Below are 23,779 nucleotides of genomic sequence, written 5' to 3'. Positions count from 1 at the left end.
GTATGATACTGGCACAAAAAGAGACACACAGATCAACAGAACAGAACAGAAAGCCGAGAAAGAAACCCATGATTAAATGATCAATTAATCCTCGACAAAGCAGGAAATAATATCCAATGGAAAAAGATAGTCTCTTCAACAAATGGTTTTGGGAAAACTAGATGGCTACATGCAAAAAAATGAAACTGTGCCACTTACATCACACACAAAAATAACCTCAAATGGATTAAGGACCTAAATGTGAGACCTGAAACCATAAAAATCCTAGAATAGAGCACAGGCAGTATTTTCTCTGACATTGGCTACAGGAATATTTCTCAAGATATGTCTCCTGAGGCAAGGAAAACAAAAGTAAAAATAAATTCTTGGAACTACATCAAAATAAAAAGTTATTGCAAAGCAAAGGAAACAATCAACAAAACTAAAAGACAACCTACTAAATGGGAGAAGATATCTGCAAATGTCATATCTGATAAAGGGTTAGTAACTAAAAGTATATCAACAACTTATACAACTCAGTGCCAAAAAAGAAAAAATAATCCGGTTAAAAATGGGCAGAAGACAAATTAAAAAAAAAAAAAAAGAATAGAGATGCTAGCATTAAACTTTTTCTTGAAGAATAAAAAAAATAAAAATAAAAATAAAAATGGGCAGAAGACATGAATAGTCATTTCTCCAAAGACATCCAGATGGTCAACAGACACATGAAAAGATGTTCAACATCACTCATGATCAGGGAAATGCAAATCAAAAATACAATGAGCTATTAGCTCACACCTGTCAAAATGGCAAAAACAACACAAGAAACAAGTGTTGGCGAGAATGTATACTCTTGGTGAGAATGCAACAGATGCAGCCACTGTGGAAAACAGTATGGAGGTTCCTCAAAAATTAAATTATAACTACCCATAATTGCATTAATGGGTATTTACCCAAAGAATATGAAAACACTAATTTGAAAAGATATAGGCACCCCTATATTTATTGCAGAATTATTTACAATAGCCAAATTATGGAAGCAGCCCAAGTGTCCATGGATAAATGAATGGAGAAAGAAGATATGGTAAATACATATATACATGTGTGTATACACACACACACACACACACTGGATATTATTCAGCCTTAGAAAAGCCTTAGAAAAGAATGTAATCTTGTCTATTGCATCAACATGGATGAATCTAGAGAGTATAATGTTAAGCAAAATAAGTCAATTAGAGAAAGACACATACCATGATTTTATTCATATGTGGAATTTAAGAAAGAAATCAAAGAATAAAGGAAAGAAAAAGGGATAAGCCAAAAAAACCAGACTCTTAAGTATGGAGAACTGATGGTTACCAGAGGGGAGGTGGATGGGGGATGGGTAAAATAGGTGAAGGGGATTACACTTATCTTGATGAGCACTGAGTAAGGTATAGAATTGTCAAATGATTATATTGTACACCTGAAACTAATAAAACACTGTATGTTAACTATAGTAGACTTAAAGAAAGATACGCATGAATGAGGTCTTCTTTAATTATACATCTTTCCCTTATTCACCGACCTTGTACTTATATTCCATTTCTCTTAACAGAACTTTATCATAATATACAATGTTTTTATACCTGAAATTTGTTTACTGGTTGTAGTGGTCACGCTATCATATGTCTCCAAAGAAATGTATGTCTACAAATTAATATATAAATTAAAATTGGTATTTAAGTTGGTTTTGTTTACATATTCAGGTATTTATTTATTTGAGAGAGGGAGAGAGAGAGACAGAGATAGAGACAGAGATAGTGAGAGAGAGCACAAGCAGGGAGGAGAGGAAGAAGCAAGCTCCCCGCTGAGCAGGGAGCCCAATGTGGGGCTTGATCCCAGGACCCTGGGATTGCCCCTATATATTCAAGTATTAAGAGAAATTTCTTTTGGGGTGCCTGGGTGGCTCAGTCGGTTGAGCATCTGCCTTTGGCTCAGGTCATAATCCCAGGGCCCTGGGATCAAGCCCCACGTCAGGCTCTTTGCTCAGTGGGGAGCCTGCTTCTCCCTCTCCCTGTTGCTCCCCCTGCTTGTGCTGTCAAATAAATAAATAAAATATTTTAAAAAAAAAGAATATAGGCTTTAGAATTGGGAAGACCAGGATTCAAATCCCAGATCTACCATTTATTTATAAATTCTGAACTTGTAGTAGTCACTTCACCTCTGAATTAGCCTCTTTAAGCAACCTCCTACAGAGAGCCTCTTTAGCCACATAAGCTATCTGCTGTGAGAAAAAATATGAGACAAGTGATGTAATGTGCCAAGCCCCCAGAGTCACTCAGTAAATATTTAAAAAACCAAACAGTCTTGTTTAAGGTTTTCTTTCTTCTCTTCCCTCCCCATCCAACCCCAAGCCTCACAGAAGACAGATCAGCTGTGCAACCCTATGGTATGCCTCTTCTGGAGGGACACAGTGAGGAGCAGGATCTAGGGGAGAATTAAAAAAGCGTCACTGGAGAACAAAGCTACCCTGGTAACTTGATGGATCATTCACTCACTTTGGGCCTCTATGAGAACTCAAAGGTGTGAGATGGACCAGATAAATCTTAACCTCACAGAAATAACATCTTAAGTTCATAGGAGAAAATGTGGAGATTTCTTTCAGCCATATCCTTACTTTGTCCCAGTATTCCTACCTCCATTGGGTGTTTATTGTACTATTACACCTAGGAGACGTGATCTAGTTCCTAGACCGGGCAGGTACAACAGAAGGGTAGGCAGTCTGAGGAGAAGCAAAGGCCCTCACAGCTGAACTGTCTGACTCAGGACCATTGTGGAATTCAGGAACCGGAGCTTAGAGCCTAGGCCTCCAGACTGGTAAATATCAAGTACTTGTAGGACATTTTCAATAGCAAATACATTTTTAAAAAAATGTAAAAGAAATCTAATGAAAGAGATTTAACATGTATTTTCAGAAATTATAAATTATAAACTATTTTGAGTTATTTTACCCTAAACTGAAATAATATATACTAATCTTGCTCAAAGTCTGCTGTATACACAGCTTCTCTATGCTTTTCTTTTTCCAATTTTTTTAATGTAGCAAATTATAGATAACATCAAATTTACCATCTCCATCATTTTTTTTTTTAAGATTTTATTTATTTATTTTTGTGAGAGACAGAGAGAGAGCTTGCACTAGCCAGGGTGGGGGGGCGGGCAGAGGGAGAAGCTGACTGAGCAGGGAGCCTGATGCGGGACTAGATCCCAGGACCCTGGCATCATGACCTGAGCTGAAGGCAGACGCTTAACCCACTGAGCCACCCAGGCGCCCCCATCTCCATTATTTTTAAGTGTACAGTTCAGTGTATTCTATGCTTCTTTTAAAATGACTTTTTTCTATATATATGTAAATAGTAATGAAATAAAAAAAATAGTTTGCCCTCAAAGAAGGAAACAAAAACTTGACATATGCTAATAGGTTGAATCCAAGACATTTTAAAATATTATCAATATTCATGATGAAATGTTACTATCAAATCTCTTTGCACAGAAACTATAAAACTTTGTGTTTCTCAAAAAAGGTGATACTTTTCCAAATGATTATTACACAGAATACATATCTAAAAATTGTAAGATTTAACTAAAGGCAAAGTGACTAAATTTTAAGAATAACATCTTAAATCATTCACTTACAAACAATAATTCACTTACATACAATACTGCTAACCAATACCTACAACAAAGCAGTATAATCAATAACCAGGGAATTGTGGGTCATCTGACCCCTCAAAATTTCCTGGTGGAACTCCAGGAAATAAAATTAGAGATCCTTAAGTGACATGCCATTTGAAATAATTACATCATATTCAATTTTGTCATCTGCTAAAGCTTTTCACTATTTCTGTGGCTTAATTTTGAAAAGAAAAAGGTTTAGATGAGAAACAATGGGAAAATAAAATAATTTATCTCCAACAGGAAAATTTCTTTAGGAATATAGAAAAGTGAGAAAACGGTTATACTGTTTCTATGGAAATATTAATAAAAAACTAATTTCTCAAGTTCTAATACATTCCTTTAAAGAACAATGTTCCAAATACAAATGGTGTACAAGGGGAAAGGGGAGAAGGCTACTAGGGGAATTCTAGTATTTTCATATCAGAAAATATGAATCATCTCAAGCCACCTTTTTTGTTAAGATTATGAATACTAAGATTATGAATACTAATGTTGATTACACAGTTAAAAGCTGCCTTGATGATTATTTGGTTCCTTTTGTGTTATAAATTTATAATTTTCATATCTTTTCTAAATAATAGATTTAAGTGACACAATATCATATCATTATTTCATTAAGACAAATATTTGCAATATTTTCTGTAATGCATCAGCAAACCAACAAAATCAGCAGTAAAAATGAAAGGTGATTAAATATATTAGTCATTGGTATAAAGTGAGAAAAGAGAAGATTACATGGAAAAATAGGGATTTATGCCTCTTGGATTGAGTAGCTAACTATATTTAAATAGAAGACACTAAGTGAAATAAGTCAAGCAGAGAAAGACAATTATGATATGATTTCACTCGTATGTGGAACGTAAGGAATAGTGCAGAGGACCACAGGGGAAGGGAGGGAAAACTGAATAGGAAGAAATCAGAGAGGGAGACAAACCCTGAGAGACTCTGGACTCTGGGAACCAAACTGAGGGTTACAGAAGGAAGGGGTGTGTGGGGGGTAACCGGGTGATGGGTATTAAGAAGGGCACATGTGGTGATGAACACTGGGTATTATACGCAACTAATGAATTGTTGAACGCTACATCAAAAACTAATGATGTACTATATGCTGGCTAATTGAACATAATAATAAAAAAAAGAAAAAAAACAAAAAAACTTTTGGTTCTACATTTTGAAATAATATAATTTTCTGTTCCACTGTAATTATAGCTATAGTCAATAGCAGAAATCAAAATAAATAGATAGATAAATAATAAATAAATAGAAGATACAGTTTTTTTCTGGCAGCAGAGAAAAATATCCATCCATATAACTAACAGTTAAAAATGGCTGCTTTCAGTGCCATTAATATCCATTCAAAATTTTTATGCAATCACTTGTGAAGTAAATGGAGTATATGTCAAAGTAGTTATCTATCACATACCTACATTAATATTCCCAAGTATACAACTTGGGCCTAAACCAGAAATATGTTTGAACTCAGTAGATGAGTCACAGAAATTTGAACAGACCAATATTATATTTGGCTTTGATTAAAATTACAGGTACAAATGTTTTCACATCAATACTAAATATTCTGAATGCTTACGCAACATCAGTTTCAAATTCTCTTTTATAGAAAATACTCATTAATTATAACCTCACATCACTGCGAAAGCTGCTCTGCCATTTAATGGCTAGGTGTTATTTCTAAGTAACGTGGCACATGATTACATTATTTCAAGTCATTATAAAGTGAGGTTGAGACACAAACTGAAGCCTCACCTTTGACCATTTAACATAGTTCAATTATCTCTGGCACCTAAGTAGATTTAGTACCCTTCCTGTCCTTGTTAGATAGCCCCCACTGTACCAATTAAAAAGGATCCTTCTGCTTATTATCATTGCCTCCTTAGACTGACAATGTGTACATTTACTCCAGCCAAATCAGTCATGCTAGTTTTACTTGTGGGCAATCTCCTATTTCCATGCCTGCATTGGACCGGGTTACAGCTGTGGGCTTTTCAACGCAATCTTATGGGAGCATTTAGTACTCTATTTAAAGATCATTGTAAATTTCCCATAAAATTAAGGTTCTGGCAAAATTTAATTAAATTTAAGATAATCTTGGGTCTGCCATACCCATAAAGCACAACATTTAAGTTGCAAAAGGTAGGTTAGGTTTCTTTTTTTTTTAAATATTTTATTTATTTATTTGACAGAGAGAGACACAGCGAGAGAGGGAACACAAGCAGGGGGAGTGGGAGAGGGAGAAGCAGGCTTCCTGTGGAGCAGGGAGCCTGATGTGGGGCTCGATCCCAGGACCCTGAGATCATGACCTGAGCAGAAGGCAGATGCTTAACGACTGAGCCACCCAGGCGCCCCGGTAGGTTAGGTTTCTTGATAAGATTGGGCTGCCAGTCGGGTGCCTGGGTGGCTCAGATGGTTAAGCGTCTGCCTTCGGCTCAGGTCATGATCCCAGGGTCCTGGGATCGAGTCCCGCATCGGGCTCTCTGCTCCTTGGGAGCCTGCTTCTCCCTCTGCCTCTCTCTCTCTCTCTCTGTCTCTCATGAATAAATAAATAAAATCTTTAAAAAAAAAAAAAAAGATTGGGCTGCCAGTCAAGGTCACAATAGTCCAAAATGTCAATGCTGATGGCTTTTTTACTTATGTACCAGTACATATGTCTGTAACTTGTAAAAGTGATATGGCCTAAATACATTTTTCTTATTTTAGTAACACATTAATGCTTGCTCCCATATTCAGCTTTCTTTTGTCTGGAATCATGATATTGCTAGGTTACAGTTATCCCAACCATGCTAACGACAGGAATTCTTTTCTGCCAATTTATGTAATTTCATTCTTTAAACTAGCATCAGAATAAATCTTGTAGGCAAACTTGTTATTTATAATACAGTTAGCTATTATTGTTTAATCTGTAAATGAAAGTTTAAATGAGAATAAAATACCAGAATATTACTCACGTATACCAAAATATACCAGAGTATAACGTCTAAAAAATAAAAGTGAATATGTCTCTAGGCATAGTAAGTATTTAAAGCTATCATTTTTCAGTAAGCATCAGAGAAAAAAATCTAATGCAGAATTCAGAACAAGTAAATAAGCTATGACACTATCACATGATATTCTAAATAGTTTTCATATAGATTAAGTAGAAAACCCATAAAGATATTAGAAATTTTACTTTCTGAATTAACAATAGCTGTTTCAAAAGTTTTAATTTCTAAAGGTCAAATTACATATTAAAGGTATTTGAAGTATTTCTTTGACTAAAATGGAGGTTACTGTGAAATAAAGCAGGCCAGGAGTCACCATCACGTTCTCAATCACAATGTATGCCTTTATTTATCTATTTATTTATTTCTAAGTTTTTATTTATTTTTTATTTATTTTTTAAATTTATTTTATTTTATTTATTTATTTTTTTATTTATTTGAGACAGAGAGAATGAGAGAGAGAGAGCACATGAAAGGGGGGAGGGTCAGAGGCAGATGCAGGCTCCCTGCCGAGCAGGGAGCCCGATGTGGGACTCGATCCCGGGACTCCAGGATCATGACCTGAGCCGAAGGCAGTCGCTTAACCAACTGAGCCACCCAGGCGCCCCTATTTTTTATTTTTTTAAAGATTTATATATTTATTTGAGAGAGTGCATGCACAGATGAGCGTGGCGGGCAGAAGGGCAGAGGGAGAGGCAGAGAGAGAATCTCACGCAGACTCCCTGCTGAGCATGCAGCCAGACCCCATGACCCTGAGATCATGACTTGAGCCAAAACCACAAGTCAGATGCTCAACCAACTGAGCCACCAGGTGCCCCAAGTTTTCTCTACACCTAACCTGGGGGCTGGAACTCATGACCCCAAGATCAAGAGTTGCATGCTCTTCCAAATGAGTCAGCCAGTCGCCTCCCACATGTATGCCATTAAAGAGAGGAAATGAAAAGACAGTTTCCTGAATAGTCCCAGCCCAAGGCAAACAAGCAGGACTTGCAGTGGAGCCTGATGCAGGTCTCCATCCTACTACTCATGAGATGATGACCTGAGCTGAAATCAGGAGTCAGACACTTAACCGATTGAGCCATCCAGGTGCCCCACGTTCTGTACTCCTGAACTAAATTTCTGCCCTATCAGACAAATAAAAAATTAACCAAGCTGAAGGCATCTCATGAAAAGTATCTTGCTTTAAATGTTAGGAGGCCAGTTCTATTTAAGTCTAGAGGAATTTTATCTTTGAATTGCAAGATTCCAAATAGTTTTTTTTTTATTATGTTATGTTAATCACCATACATTACATCATTAGTTTTTGATGTATGTTCCATGATTGTTTGCATATAACACCCAGTGCTCCATTCAGTACGTGCCCTCTTTAATACCCATCACCAGGCTAACCCATCCCTCCACCCCCTCCCCTCTAGAACCCTCAGTTTGTTTCTCAGAGTCCATAGTCTCTCATGGTTCATCTCCCCCTCCAATTTTCCCCCCTTCATTTTTCCCTTCCTGCTATCTTTTTTTTTTTTTTTTTTAACATATAACGTATTGTTTCAGAGGTACAGGTTTGTGATTCATCAGTCTTACACAATTCACAGCGCTCACCATAGCACATACCCTCCCCAATGTCTATCACCCAGTCATCCCATCCCTCCCACCCCCCACCACTCCAGCAACCCTCCGTTTCTTTCCTGAGATTAAGAATTCCTCATATCAGTGAGGTCATAGGATACATGTCTTTCTCTGAATGACTTATTTCGCTCAGCATAACCCCTCCAGTTCCAAACACATCGTTGCAAATGGCAAGATCTCATTCCTTTTGATGGCTGCATAATATTCCATTGTGTATATATACCACTTCTTCTTTATCCATTCATCTGTTGATGGACATCTTGGCTCTTTCCACAGTTTGGCTATTGTGGACATTGCTGCTATAAACATCAGGGTGCACGTACCCCTTCGGATCCCTACATGTGTATCTTTGGGGTAAATACCCAGTAGTGCAATTGCTGGATCGTATGGTAGCTCTGTTTTCAACTTTTTGAGGAACCACCATACTGTTTTCCAGAGTGGCTGCACCAGCTTGCGTTCCCACCAACATCTGTCATTTCCTGACTTGTTAATTTGAGCCATTCTGACTGGTGTGAGGTGGTATCTCATTGAGGTTTTGATTTGGATTTCCCTGATGCCGAGCGATATAGTTTTTCAAAAGAGTGGCATGCATGGGTAGTAAGAGAATCCTAGGACACATATTGATCAAGGATAAAGTACACACAGAAAAGTTTCCAGAGCCCAGAGAAGGAGTGTTTACATTCTCAGGCAATTATTGATTGCTCATTGAACAAACAAAAGGGAGAAGGAACAGGCTTATCAGTAAGAGTCTCAGAGCTACCATGACTAAGGTGGAGAATTCAATTAAGACTGCGGCTATCCTATTTAAATTAAATTTTTCCTAAAAACATCTAAAGAACCAATATTCAAATGGGGACCTGCAAAGTTTATATCTCTAATTTCCACAGGGATAAATGGATTAAGCTGGCTCTACCTAGAGAGCAGTTGCAGATCAAATCCTAAACTGTTTGAGAAAGCTTATATGTCAACCAAATGCCCTTTTAAAAATCTTTAAGAGCAAGGATTTCCAATGAGCTGAGTTTTCTCCTAATGGTTAAAGCAATCAGTTCACATAGACACACAGATCCTGTAGCAGCAATAAGTACAATTAATGACATGGTTATAATCATATTTACTCACCCTCCCAATAGTATCTGTGACTGGCTGGATTCATTTGTAATACCAAATACATCAGGAATTAAATCACCATTGAAGCTGAAAAGAAAACATTAAAAACATTAAGCAGCTATTTTGTAAAATTCTCATGTTCTAGCTTTAAAAGGAAAATAACCTTTGGGAGGTGTGGTCAACATCACAATGCTCACCAGTTTCTGCTGTAGTCAATAAAATGTTAGCAGAGTGTTAGACATGTGTTACTTCCAGGCAAAAGGGTTTATTATTTATTACTGGACCCTCCAGCCTGCTTTAAGCTTGGCAGTGGCAAGGAGAGGAACATGGGTTTCAGGTGGTCCAGCTCCACAGATAATGGGGCCTCTGACACCTGACTGAGTGATGGCACAGAGCTGAGCCTATCACTGACCCACACTAGACAGGCAGCGTAAGCAAGAGATGAACTTTTGTTGTGAAATGTTAGGGTCATCTTTAGTTTCTGCATAACCTCATCTATTCCTGAGTGGTAAGAAGACAGCACTTATTTGAGACCCAACCGATGTAGTTAGGTGGGTTTAGGAGAAATAACCCACAAAAGTAATCCCCAGCTGGTGTAAAAATTCATACTGGCCATTATATATTGCAACAACAATGAAAAAATACACAACTATGAAAGCAATCAAGCTGAGGGCCTTTAAGAAGATTAATCCATGAATTTATAGTTGAGACTTCTAAGGGCCACTGGCGTATTGATACAGGACTATTATTTTAATAACTGTACGAAAGGCAGCAGTGGAAATAAGAAAGTGTATGTACATAGCTTTAGCTCCCCCAATGATCTCTGTATCATTACCAAATGTCCTGACAGGAATTTGGATGACACTTATCCTAGTACATGAGTGTATTTTGAGAAATAAATGATAACACTAAAGAAGAGCTTTAAAAAAAGGTAAGTTTCTCCTTAATACAGACATTTTTCTAAATCTCTGGAGAAGAGCCCATAGCATTCTGTCAATCAAGCACTAACAGTATTACCCTAAAACAGTTACCTTAATTATTTTGAGTAATGACATGGCTACAATCAACATAGATCCATAATGGACACATTGAAAGCTACTGAAACAAGAACACAAATTTCTTCCTCTTTCCAAAATATTGAATTTCATTTTTCTCTTTCCTCCATCATGGCAAGTAAATGTCATATAGTTAAGAGTATAAGCCTCTATCAGTTTCAAAGGGAGAATGAATTTAGTGTCAATGCTACTTTGCAAAGTAGTCTCTTATATGAGAAATTTTATGTTTGTTAGTTTAAAATCATTCAAAGGGAAGCAAGCACATACTTACTCCAAAATTAGTGGTTCATCTTGAAAAGTCCTATTGAGTATAGTCATATTGTTAGGATCTGTATAGAGAGAAAATATATAAATCAGCAGGCACTTTATATTATTTTCGATATCTACACTTGGGGTAAAATACCTTTATTCTTTTCAAGATTCATCTATAATTAATTCCAACTACTACTATTAACAAGACACTATAACTTAATGGACATCAAGTTTGTAAGGACAAAATACTGGGGTTCATTCTATAGTTAAGAGCACCATTACAATAACTTTCTTTAGAGGCTTCAATCTAAAAATCTCTTAGGTGAGTCTTCTGTAAATACAATTTAGCACTAGAGCAGTTGACAACATGCACAAAAGTACTTGACTCTAAAATGTCCATGCTTACATACATGAAATGCTTTTCACATGGTACTATTTCTTTAGATATTTACTGACTGAATGAATTTGAAGTACTGAGACTACTGCTTATGTTCTCAAATGTTACAGAAAACACAACTGCAGCCCTTCTACCCTGCCTTGAAATCTGGTCCATGAACAGTTATCTGTTTGGGTATAATTAATTGGCTTTTCAGGTAAGTCTTGAAGGTTTTCGGGTGGATATGGTAGACTGACTCTCAGCCTCCACTCCAACCTTTTTGTGTTTTCCTATAATGGGGAGACTAGAAACCCACAATAGCATTTCTCACCTATCCCTGCATCTGAGATTCTGAATAAAATGTAAGCCTTGCCAACCAGATACACTCTCAGATACACTCTGAGTTCTGGGAGGCAGGAGTTCTACTTCAGTGTCTGGTCACTAAAGCCTCAAGAGGCAGGGTGCAGGGCATCCCCCTGGCTGCTGAGGGTCACGGCAGACAGTGTCATTCTAGCAGCTGTGGTGCAACTGGCAGTGTTCTGACGGTAAAAAGCCATGCTTGATGGCTTTGAGGATTGTTCCTGAAAGTTCAACCTAGAGTCTGTTCTCCAGCTCTCCCAGTAATTATGTAGGCCATAAAACCCTTTAATAAATCTCTCTCTTCCTAAAGCTAGCAAGAGTGGAATCTGTTCTCTGGAACTGACCTCAGACTAGCCCTGGGTTGAAAAAGAAAAATCAGAAATATGACTTTTAAAAATGTTTTTACAGGCCATTACTGACTCTTAAGAAATTCATTACTGAACTGATTTCAGAACAATAATTTTGTTATATTTACCTAGGAATAACAGGCATAGTCTTCCTTTAATATCCAATGATAAATATTAAAAACTCTTAAAAAACAAATTCACCTAATGTTTGATTTTGTCCCCAGAAGATAACAGCTCCCAAGTCACTGCTGGCATGATTTTTGGGAAGATATGTAAGAAGGACATCCATTTGTGAATCTCCATCATAATCCCCTGGGACTACACTTGTTATCAGTGCACTGTGATTCCTAAAAGAAACACACATTTTAAGGTATCTAGTCAAGCTATAATAGAAAAGGACATCTCTATGTTTGTACTACACACAGATATTTTCAATGCAAAATTTAAAATCATAGAACTGATTCTCATTTCATTCTCTTCTTTAATTTCTTATCATCCTTCATGTATTTAGGCCTCTTTGATCTACAAAATAATTCAGGATGATTGTAGAGACAAAAATCTGAAATATTTCAAAAGAAAGAACAGTTTTATATTCTTACACTAGCCAATATAGTCCTTTTACTTAGTTCTTTTGTCAAGGACACCAATGCATTGGCTGGTTTATAAGAAATGGAGGCTCATAATCAATTGTTAAGGCAACAAGGGGTATCACTGCCATTTTATCAGTTAAAAGGTTAAATTTGTAAAATACTTAATTTTGGGTTTAATGCAGATGTGAAGATTATGTAATCATTTTATTTCTGAAAAATATTCAAGATTCACAATGGTAAATAAGTTCTTTTTATCCAACTTGGCAATATGCTATCAAAACACACATACTTAATTTTATATTTTAATAATGAAATAATTCTGAAATTATTTATATTAACTTTGAAAACTTAAAACATGTCTTGTCTTAATGTTTGAATGACCCAACCAAAAAATAGGCCTTAAGTTCAATCTTTATTTAATTCCACTTAGAGCAAATAGCAAGAAAGCAAGTTTTCCAATAGACTAGAGATAACTATTTTGTAAATGGCATCAAGAATCTAAAAATATATATAACAGGTTTTATTTAAGGTGAAAATGAGAAAAATACTGAAAAGTTAAGCAAGGTTAAGCGGACTGAAGAAAAACAATAGTTTCATCATAATGCATCTACCTATTCTGTCCTATACATTTCATCAATGCTTAATAGCTATTAGCTGATAATTTAATTTTCATCACCTGAATTATCATTCCCATTGAACTGACCAGGAAATGGAGGTTTGAAGCAATTAAAAAGCTAAAGCTGAAAGCCAACAACTAACTAGCTAATTAGCTAATAGCTAAGTGGAATAGCTGAAATTCAAATTCTGTCAGCCTCTAAAACTGATCTTCATTATGATAAAATCGTTTTGGTAATACTAGTTTCCTCAAGTAATTCCAACAATACTTTAACTTTTCCATGAAAATACCTGGTCTTTAAAAATGATATCGCAACCACCCATGCTACTATGTAGCAAACTGTATCTAACTGTGGAGGTCTCTTCATGTGCATGTGCCTACAGATGCATACCCAGGAACACATATTGAACTTATTTGGCAGTAATACCTGTCTATAACCTGATTAGGTTATATAGCCACAAATGCCCAGCTTCTTTATGGCTGTAAAAATAGGAAATAGAAGGTTTAAAGATACGAGATTGACATATGTGTTTATCTTTTCTTCTTTCAAAGAACCCACTAAAATGATACAGAATGAAGTAAAAAAAATATAACCCTCAAAAACAAAGAGATCATAAAGGGAGATAGGGAATGCAGGGAATGCTAACTGACTTATGAGGACAAGGAAATTATAAGCTAAAATGTTTGAAGAAAAAGGCTTAAGAAGGAAAGCTTTTGCCCAGAAGAATACCTGAGAGGCTCAGAATTTGCAGTCATCAGAAATTGTGAAAGATAAGGGTGATACAGAAGGCTGAAAACAGGTTTATCTGAAAGTCTGTATTGTGAGTGATGGTCCATTGTCTCTCTTTCTCAGCAAGACAAGAACCAAGCAGTTTATTAACCAGGCATTACAGATTTAAGTTACAGCAGAGGGTAAGGTTTGGGACTTAAGCTAAAAACAGGGAGTTAATGGTAAGTCTACAGAAAGAACAATTTGACCCTTGCCCCCAGCTCTACCCTATTCCTTGGATGTCAGTCTTGCCACAGGGCAAGAGACAGGAGACAAGTCCTACCATGCAAAGAGTTTCCAATCAGCTCTTTATTGCCATACTATTAAATATGATACACCTGCTTTTTGAAGAAAACTGAATATTAAAGAGAGCCAAAACAAATAGCAATAAGGAATCTGAAGAAAAGAGAGATAGTAAGGGGAATAACAAAACCTCAAATCTACACTTGAAGACATAAGAGAAGGAAGTATGTCTATAAAACAAAAAGGAACAGCATGTTAAGAGGAAAGAATAATAAGAGAACAAAGAAAACTTCTTGGAGATAAAAAATATTACCACTAACCAAAAATTCAATAGCAGGCTTCAAATAAAAATGAGAAAACCTCCTGGAAAGGAAAACAAAATGAAATGACAAAAACACAAATAAAATAAAAGAATAAAGGTGGTGCAAAACCAAACTGATAAGAATTCCTGAAATAGAATAAAAAAATTACTAAAGAAATAAGAACATTTCAAAAAGCCCCCAAGGATAGAAGCCTCCAGTTTGAAGGGGCCCACTTAATACCCAGTGTAATAAATGAAAAATAATCTATATCAAGACACATCATCATGAAATATCAGTGCAAAAGGGATAAAGAAGAGACCCTAAAAGCTTCCAAAAGGAAAAATAAAATAAGTCACATTAGAAGGATTAGGAGAAAAAAAAAGCACTGGATTTTAAAATAGCACCCCACAAAGCTAGAAGACTATAGGCCAACCAAAGTATTAAAAATAAAAAAAAAACTGGGGACATGGAAGGAGAACGCATACACTCTTTCTTAGGAATTTCCTGAAGGATGCACTCCAGTGAAGTTAATGAAGACGCTAAGAATAAAATGGCACAGGATCCAAGAAAGAGGGATCCAACAAAGAATGACAAAGGGAAAATCCCCAAATACTAACCTTGCAGGAGGCTTAAAGAATGAATCCAGATTGGGTAGAAGTGTAGATGACTCAAAGGGGAAAACAAAAATGAACAATAGGTATTCGGCCAATATGATGGAACATCTACCAAGAAATTAAGGATAGGTACATAGAAAACTATGCAATTGATTTTTTAAAAATCAATCTTTACTCCAGGAGGAAAAACTCTACAGAAATGAAATCACTGTGTACTGGTCAGTTCTGAAGTGCATACAATCTACATGGTCAAAATGTAAATGATGTTTACTGATTTAGCTAAAAATATGATATAATGATATTGAGATGATGGGGCTAATTTAAAGATGGCAAACCCTCATCTAGGCTAACAAAAATCCAAGAGAAGAAGATAATTACTCAAGAAATTACAGTGTAAATGCTTATTTTAAAATATGGAAATAAACCTCAGAAAAAATACCTGAAGGTTTTATAAGTGGTTCCATCTGAGAGAAGAACAGGGGAATAGGGGAAGAAAAGAGTGAAGGAGAGTTGTTTTTTCTTTGAAAAATATTCTAAACAAAATAAAAACAAGTTTCTAAATTTCAATAGTATATAAAACAACACTGCATTCATCAAAGAAAATTAAACGAATTGGGATTTTTTTTTTTTAAACTTGGTGGAACCCTAGTCCTTTGTAGTTCAAACATTTCTTTCCAAGAAAAATCACTTCTAAGGAGGTCATTTCCTGTATATAATATTTATCAACTTCTGTTCCCTGCCCACTCCAAGCATGCTGACAGCCAGTACTAGGAAAATTTCTCAAGAGGGATAGTTCCTGTTTGTCCATTTAAAACTTTCCTCTCAATGTTCTAACTCAAGGCCATTTTTTTTTAAACATATGTCTGAGTTTAAATATTGTACAGTCCGAGCAGTCATTAGCCCACAAAGGGACTTACATATTTTTTTAAACTGTTTCCTTAGTAATCTCTTATCTTTCTACAAACCAATTCATCCTGTACATGGTTAACAATTAAATCAACTTAAAATACCATTTTCTTCATTGCTCCTTTAAACAAGAACCTATAATGATTCCCCACTTTTCATGGGATTGAGTTCAAACTCTTTGTGATATTTATAAAGGTTCCTAGTCTGCCCTGATCTCATCTTCTTGGTCCGTACCTCTCCAAAGTATACCGTCCACTTCTGTTAGGTAAATCTTTCCACCTCCTCTTCACAACATGCGTACTGCCATCTCTTGCTAACATTGTGTCCCCAAACTTGAAAACCCTCACCTAAATTATACTGAAGGTCACTGAAATCCTGTAACTTTCTACAAGTTTCCACTTTAGTCTGCACTAACTCATGTTTTCTTCCTTGAACCAGTCATCAATCAATCCTTGCTTCTTGATGTTTCAAAACTGTGCTGGCTCACTATTGATGATGATCACTGAGTTTCAGGCAATGCCAGTCACATAAAATAAAAATAAGAACTATTATTTGAACATTTACAAAATTCAGCTTGATTTAAATTTCTTCAAAATAAACCTTAAAAAACCCACCACCTACTAGTCAGACAAAAAGAAATTAGAACAGAGGTCACTGACCTTTTCCCAGTGCAAATTTCCCCCTCCCACTCTCAACACATAGTTGACCTGATGAGCCTGTGAATGAGCTGCTCCCATGTGCACACTCAGGATGAGGGATAATCTCCAACACATTCAAGAAGGGGTATTAGATTGCAAGAGAATGAAGGGTGTTTATGCAGGAACAGACCTGATTTACTCAAATTTATTTATTTTTTAAAAAAGTAAATAATTTTTAAACTTTGGTATATTCACTATTTTTCCTAACAAATTACTTGCTACTCACACCTCATAACCAGTGGTTTTCTGTCAACACAATTGAGTAAAATTGATTTCAAAGACAATCCAACTAGCTATTGCATATCAATCATTACAATAATGATTGTTTTTACAGGAATGGATACATTTGTACTTACTTCAAGGACACTTTTACTTTGGGTTTAAAATAGGGTGCGTTCTGGTCTGCCAAAAAGACGATTAAATCATTTCCTAAAAGAAGTGAATATACGTTATTAGAGAAATATTTCCAGGTAATACCTCCAATTAGTGGTTACAAAAAGCTTTCTGGGTTCTGTTATTAACAAAAAACCTTATTTTACTCCAGTTCCTCTGCCCTTTCAAGGTGAGTCCTACTTGTCTGATGGAATGGGAATACCTAACAGAATATCACAAATTCAGTGTTAAAAAAAGTGGCACAGAAACAGGAAGGATGAACAGGGAAAACACAGTTGGTCAAAACAAACCGAGGCCAATGGCTTTTGCCAGGAATCAGATCTGGTGACTTAAAAGAACCATATAAAGAACATGCCTTTTAACTATAGTATATGTCAAGCCTGTCTCCCCAGACCTACCAACATGACCTCTTATAAAGCTGTTTAGTTTATCACACAGATGCATTGCACCAGGAAACAGGAACTCCTACTGTAGGTATCTGACTAGTAACAAGGACATGATTACATATTTAAGAAAAAGTTGAGTCCTCCAAGGCCCTCCTCTTGTGGCTTCTATGGAACTATCACCCAAGTGATGCACCGGAACTCAGTGGATGCATTCATGAGAACTCACTGGAACAGACTTTTGAAACTGTTTAATTAAACCCAAGCCATCTTTAAAGTTAAGAGGAGAGTCTCTGTATCTAGTTTGGATGGAGTAGGTACAGGTTTGGCAGTATGTACCCTTCTTGCAATAAATACATAGTCATACAAAAATAGGAAAACTATCCAGAATCCACAAGAGGCTCTGGTACACTGGTAAGAGCCACAAGAAACCTGGACCAAGATCCTGTTAGTTAAGCTCTGTATAAACCTGCTTCACCTCTGTCCTTGGTGGCCTTGATCTACCCAGTTTTGTGTGTACTTCAAAAGGCTAAGACCCTACTCAAATTTATTTATTTTTTAAAAAAGTAAATAATTTTTAAACTTTGGTATATTCACTATTTTTCCTAATAGTCATACAAAAATTTAATACCCAATGTCAACATCAAGATTTACAATAAAGTTTCTTCAGTGATGGTTAAAGCAAAGAACTCCTAAAACCTCAAGTTGACAAGGAAAGCAGAGATTTGGAAGATTAGGGTGGTGACCAAACTGAGGAAAAGGTCAGGTGCACATAAGACTAGATAGCTCAGGAGGGAGAAAAATCTGCAGTTTGACAATCTTTTCCCAAGGAGACACTGGGTTTATCAATGGTCCCCGCAAAATGCTTGTGTGAGCTGTGAAGTGTTTAGGGCACTGGAGTGGGGGCACAGTAGCTTCAAAGAAAGCTGGGACCCTGAAAAAGGGAGGGGCTGGCGAATAAGGCAAATGAGGAGGTAGGAGAAGAAACTGTCAAGTTACATGTTTTCCAATTCATTAAAGGGGAAGGAAGATTGAAGGAAGTAAAGCAGAAAGGAATGAAGGGGCTTTGGGAGGGAAGGCAGAGGCAAGCTACAAAGACTCCTGGGAATCAGGAAGGACTTGGGAAAGCAGGTGATTCTACAGGGAAGAGAGGGTACTGGGGTGAAGGCCGCAGGCATCTCAGGAACAACAAAAAACCCTGGGGTGTTTCTAGGGCTCTTGTGGTTGGATCAAACTGTGGGGTGGCCGGGCCAGCACCCGGGGCTGGAAAAGATGGAGAAAACAGGCAAGCTGCAAAGGATGCTGGAAATAAAAGGAGAGACAGGGTTGGGAAAGAAGGGCTGGGAAATGCAGGAGGACCGGCCATCCGGGCTAGGGGGTGTGGGAACACCGGGAGGGGCACAGGGACAGCGGACAGAGGGAGGGCCGGACAAGCACTGACTTTCCCGCAGCACGAAGAGGTCCGTCTGCTTGTCGGAGTTGAGGTCTCCGAAGGCCGCCAGGGTGCCCCAGGCCTCGGCCCCAAAGAGCTCGGCCGTGACGTTGTGCAGCGCCCTCGCCGGGACCGGCCCGACTCCCAGCAGCGCGAGCCCCCCAAGCAGCGGCGCCAGCAGCGCCCAGAAGCTCGGCAGCCGGCCCGCCGCCGCCATGGCAGCCCCTCGGTCCCCGCCCGCCGGCCCACTGCCGCGCTTGACGGCAGCCGGAAAGCACCGTGCCGCCGGCCGAGAGAGAAACCGCACAGCCCCGACACTCGTACGAGCCGCCACCGGTTCCCCTCTCACTCTCCCTTAGAGCTACACCTCTGACGTTTGGGAGGCCGCGAAGCTAGGTTGAAAATCTCCCTTGCGCTCACTTCCGGCCGGAGCGCCTCTCGACAGTGTCGCGCGGGGGGGGGGGGGGGGGGGGCGGGGCCGGCCGGGCGGAGCTGACAGGCGGCCCCGGGGGCGGTGGCCAAGGCGGCGGCCCGGGCGCGGTTGTGGGGGCGGCGGGGCTCATGGCTGAAGTGAACTGGAAGGTGTTGGAGCGAAGAGCCCGGATCAAGCGCTCAGGTTTGGCTGGCTGGAACGCCACCCTCTTCCCCCGCACCCGGGTGGTGCTCCCCTTCAAGCGTCTTGGGCGGGAGGCTGTTGGGGGTCCTGGAGTTGAACCTGTGCCCGCGTGTGTCCCCTTAGAAAGCAGACTGCGGTCCCTGGCCTTCCTCCTCATGTCTACCCCCACCCGCGCCAAGTGGTGGTGGCCCGAACTTTACTACATGTGTTTTTCCCCAACGCTGTTTCGTCTGTGTTCCCCCTCGGAAAGTAGGTGGTGGTATCTACTAAGCCTGGAGTCTTACTCTTTAGAAATCAGGCGGCAGCCAGGTTCCTGGGAGAGTGCGTCCTCCCTCAAAAATCAGATAGCTTCATTCTTAGATGTGAGTATGATCTGGTCCTAGAAAACTGGCAGCAGAAAAGTGTTGCCTTATTTCGTATCTCCCTTCTACGTTCTTCACAAGTTCTGCGAGTTATTTATGTGGCACAAATCGGTTGGGGGGGACAGGGCCCTAGGCTGTGAAGGGGGTCACGTTGAGCATGCTTAGGGCTCAGAAGGAAGCAGGCCCTTTCCCTGGGCAAGTGGCCCCAGGACTCATAGTTCCCGGTTGTGCCTCCCAAATCCAAAGCTGCTGAGGTCAGAAGACGCTGCTGCGCAGGCAGTTACAACAGTTGGAAGTGTCCTGAACTGACTTGTTCAAATTGCAAAGTCACGACTTTGAAGTTAGCACTTGTGGCTGATCACTCCTCTAGATAGGATTGAAACTTCCCTTATTTCTGGCTGGCTGGATATAATCTTGAGCTCAAAGTGTGCCTATAAACGGAAAAGATGGGTGGAATGACAAGTGTTCAATTAAGAATCTTTCCTTTTAAAGGATTGTCATTACTATATTGTTGAGAGATGCTAATGTTAAATAAGGAAAGGCATAGTCCTCAGAAAACCAGTTCTGCATTTGCACTGATATTGAGAGTTTTTTTTTTTCTCAGCTAATATACCCCATTATGTTTGGGTTTTTTCCAATTTATGAAGTTCTTAGTTGTCTGTTGTGTAGTTTGCCTTTTTTTTTTTAATTTAAAGAAAAGTATCTAATTTCATGAATCATACACGAGAAATTCATTCAATCTTTGTTGCCAATTTCATTGTTTTTAAACCTTATTTAAAAAGTTCTGCACCATTTATTTAGGTTATTGCAGAACTACCATGAAAGTCTGAGAGAATTTTTTAACAAGTAGTCCCTAGTACATTTCAAAGTCAGTGTACTTACTTGGAATAGTCACATATATTTCTGTTTCACGCTTCTTAAAATTTTTGTGTCATATTGAAATATTGATTGACCGTTAACAATGTGTCTACCTGGGCTATAAAAAGGGTTAATTGGATTGATAATATCTGGTCAAAGAGAGTAACCTGAGTTTTCTTACAGGGAACTGAGCTCTGCCTTCAACATCTATTTTACAGCATTTCTCTTTTCTCTTAAGCATATAGGGTTTATTTTCTTCTCCAGGCTTTATTTTCTCTGAATTGCATGTCATAACAGTAAGCTCTGAAAACCTACCTTCTCTTTCTTGAGGAAAAAAAAGTCAGATTTTATTTAACTTTTGTTGAATGCAGTCACTTAAGTCCAGTTTCATGTGCAAAGTAGTTAAGTGCATAGTATAAATGTTCGATGTTAGTGTATGTTTATATCATGGTTGTAAAAGAGATACCATTTGAAGTCATTCCTCCAAATTAGTTGAGGTTTCAGGTTCTAACTCTGTAAGGTGTTGACTATAAAGTTTATTGAATAAATCATTTACTTCCTATGTCTTTAAAAACAATCAACCTGATTCTGTTTGTTACTTTTAAAAGAATATATAAACTGAGCTTAGTTTGAAACTTGGGCTAACCTGACTCTGAGATAGATGGCACTGCAAAATTCTGAGCATTGTTACATAGTAGCATAAGCACTTCACTGCTGGATAGAGGATGCTACACTTATGTAATGTTTAATAAGTGGATATTATATATTTCCTGCCTCATCCACATAAGCAAATATAATTTATCAAAGCAAAGAAAATCAAATTTTCAAGTCATTAAAAAGAAAATAAAATTATAATGAACCTCAATTATTGCCTTTGTTGCACACTGCATTATGTTAATAACTGCTGACACTGCTTTCAATTAATTTAACGCTGATTGCTTCTAACCTTCACTAAACAGTTTTGAAAATTGCTGTAGTTTAGCCTGCGATGCTTATGATTAGAGTCAACAATTTGAAATGGCCAGCTCACCTGATGCCATCGTCTCTTCTCCTCCAGCTTTCTTAAGGTCTGGTAAGTGTGTAGACCCCGAAAGGGTCACTTGATAATTTTAAGTACCTTTGTTTCTGAATGTTGATGTCAACCATATGATACCATTTTGGTTTTATTTCCTCTTTGGTGGGCCCAAGCCTGGCATCATTTCTGTTGTTGTTAGGCTCAAGTTTGTACTGTATGTTGAATGTGGCCTATAGTGGTGTTGTATAGGGCATTAGAAGTGTGGAGAGGAGACCCTGTCTTTACACCAGCTCTATGTGACCAGGGCCTGGGAGCCTCAGTGCCTGGGAGCCTCAATTGTAAAATAGGTGCCTAAGAAGCTTTTTTTTTTTTTTAATTAAAAATTCAGTTTATTCATCTGTTTATGACACAGTACACAAGAGGCAAATTGTTTCACATCATAGATTTCACTTCCAACTCCTTGGAATGTTCATTTCTTTGGCTAAAAGGAGAGACTAGACATGAGAGGCAGGCAATGCTTAGGCAACTGATATAAGGATGGGGAGGGGGTGATGCTAATGCTATCCTCACGGGGACAGGCACAGGGAGACTGTTAGTCACAAGCTATTTTCTAGAACTGTTAGCTGGAAACAAAGGAGCACCACTCCTGGGTGTTCATCCGTCGTGGGCCTCAATCATCCCCACCACACAGGTACAGCAGCGCTTTCTGGTAGTCACCCTTCGTGTCTTGCTGGATGTAGTAGTACAGGGACTTACCGTACTTTCTCTTGAATTCAGACCTAATTTTCAACATGTCCAGTTCACTGCGAGAGACCATGATTCTAATCAGGACTTTATCACGAGTCCCCTTGCCCTTCATGATTAATCATGGTCTCCAAGTGGCCGGACAAGGCTGACTTGAGTGCTGATGCAAGTTCCTTTTTGGTCCTTCTCTGGTAGGCGAAGGCAATATCCTGTCTCTGTTCATTGCTGCAGTTGGTCAAAATGTTGACAATGGTGACTTCATCCACACCTTTGGTCTTGATGGCGTTTCAATGTTCAGAGCATCACGCTCAGCATCAAAATTGGTGTATGCTTTGACTGACCCATATGCACTTGGGGGCGTGGAGTGATCACCGCCCAAGCTGAGCTTGCAGAGAATTTTGTGAACAGTAGACATTTTGAAGGAAGCTGGGCCTGGTGCCGAGAACTGCAAGCGTCCCCAGTTGTGGAGCTCCTAAAAAGCTTCTTTTCTCTTTTTTTTTTTTTCTTTGCAAAATATATTAACTGATGGGGCCATTCACAATTCACACGGCTAGTATTTGCTCTCGATGACTTGATGAATATATATATATTTTTTAAATTTTTTTATTGTTATGTTAATCCCCATACATTACATCATTAGTTTTAGATGTAGTGTTCCATGATTCATTGTTTGTGCATAACACCCAGTGCTCCATGCCGAACGTGCCCTCCTCAATACCCATCACCAGGCTAACCCATCCTCCCACCCCCCTCCCCTCTAGAACCCTCAGTTTGTTTTTCAGAGTCCATTGTCTCTCATGGTTCGTCTACCCCTCTGATTCCCTCCCTTCATTCTTCCCCTTCTGCTATCTTCTTCTTTTTTTTTTCCTTAACATATATTGCATTATTTGTTTCAGAGGTACAGATCTGAGATTCAACAGTCTTGCACAATTCACAGCACTTACGAGAGCATATACCCTCCCCAGTGTCTATCACCAGTCACCCCATCCCTCCCACCCCACCCCCCACTCCAGCAACCCTCAGTTTGTTTCCTGAGATTAAGAATTCCTCATATCAGTGAGGTCATAGGATACATGTCTTTCTGTTTGACTTATTTCGCTCAGCATAATACCCTCCAGTTCCATCCACGTCGTTGCAAATGGCAAGATCTCATTCCTTTTGATGGCTGCATAATATTCCATTGTATATATATACCACCTCTTCTTTATCCATTCATCTGTCGATGGACATCTTGGCTCTTTCCACAGTTTGGCTATTGTGGACATTGCTGCTATAAACATCGGGGTGCATGTACCCCTTCGGATCCCTACATGTGTGTCTTTGGGGTAAATACCCAGTAGTGCAATTGCTGGATCATAGGGTAGCTCTATTTTCAACTTTTTGAGGAACCTCCATACAGTTTTCCAGCGTGGCTGCACCAGCT

At 38.6% G+C, this 23,779-nt stretch overlaps 2 protein-coding genes across 6 annotated transcripts in view; one reads left to right on the top strand and one right to left on the bottom strand.

Moving 5' to 3' along the window:
* The window catches only part of ITFG1 (integrin alpha FG-GAP repeat containing 1), a 343,036-nt gene extending 323,860 nt beyond the window's left edge, over window positions 1-19,176 (bottom strand). The window contains exons 1-5 of the mRNA XM_035025279.1: window positions 18,771-19,176; window positions 16,910-16,982; window positions 12,017-12,162; window positions 10,752-10,809; window positions 9,438-9,512 (exon numbers count right to left, since the gene is read on the bottom strand). Coding sequence (XP_034881170.1) covers window positions 9,438-9,512; window positions 10,752-10,809; window positions 12,017-12,162; window positions 16,910-16,982; window positions 18,771-18,978 — 560 coding nt within the window. The 5' untranslated portion in view covers window positions 18,979-19,176. The remainder of the gene's footprint in view (window positions 1-9,437; window positions 9,513-10,751; window positions 10,810-12,016; window positions 12,163-16,909; window positions 16,983-18,770) is intronic.
* Window positions 19,177-19,266: 90 nt separating this feature from the next.
* PHKB (phosphorylase kinase regulatory subunit beta) overlaps window positions 19,267-23,779 on the top strand; it is a 314,667-nt gene continuing 310,154 nt past the window's right edge. For 2 of the 5 annotated variants that reach the window (XM_035025274.1, XM_035025277.1), the window contains exons 1-2: window positions 19,287-19,377; window positions 21,557-21,669. In XM_035025274.1, coding sequence (XP_034881165.1) covers window positions 21,615-21,669 — 55 coding nt within the window. In that variant the 5' untranslated portion in view covers window positions 19,287-19,377; window positions 21,557-21,614. Of the gene's footprint in view, window positions 19,378-19,769; window positions 21,670-23,779 lie in introns of those variants that run through there. The other 3 variants (XM_035025278.1, XM_035025275.1, XM_035025276.1) reach the window with 2 other exon arrangements.

Source organism: Mirounga leonina, unplaced genomic scaffold (genome assembly GCF_011800145.1).
Source record: "Mirounga leonina isolate KUSES-001 unplaced genomic scaffold, KU_Mleo_1.0 Mir_180, whole genome shotgun sequence".
Classification (NCBI taxonomy): Eukaryota; Metazoa; Chordata; class Mammalia; order Carnivora; family Phocidae; genus Mirounga; species Mirounga leonina.
This window is presented reverse-complemented; position numbering and strand designations above follow the sequence as displayed.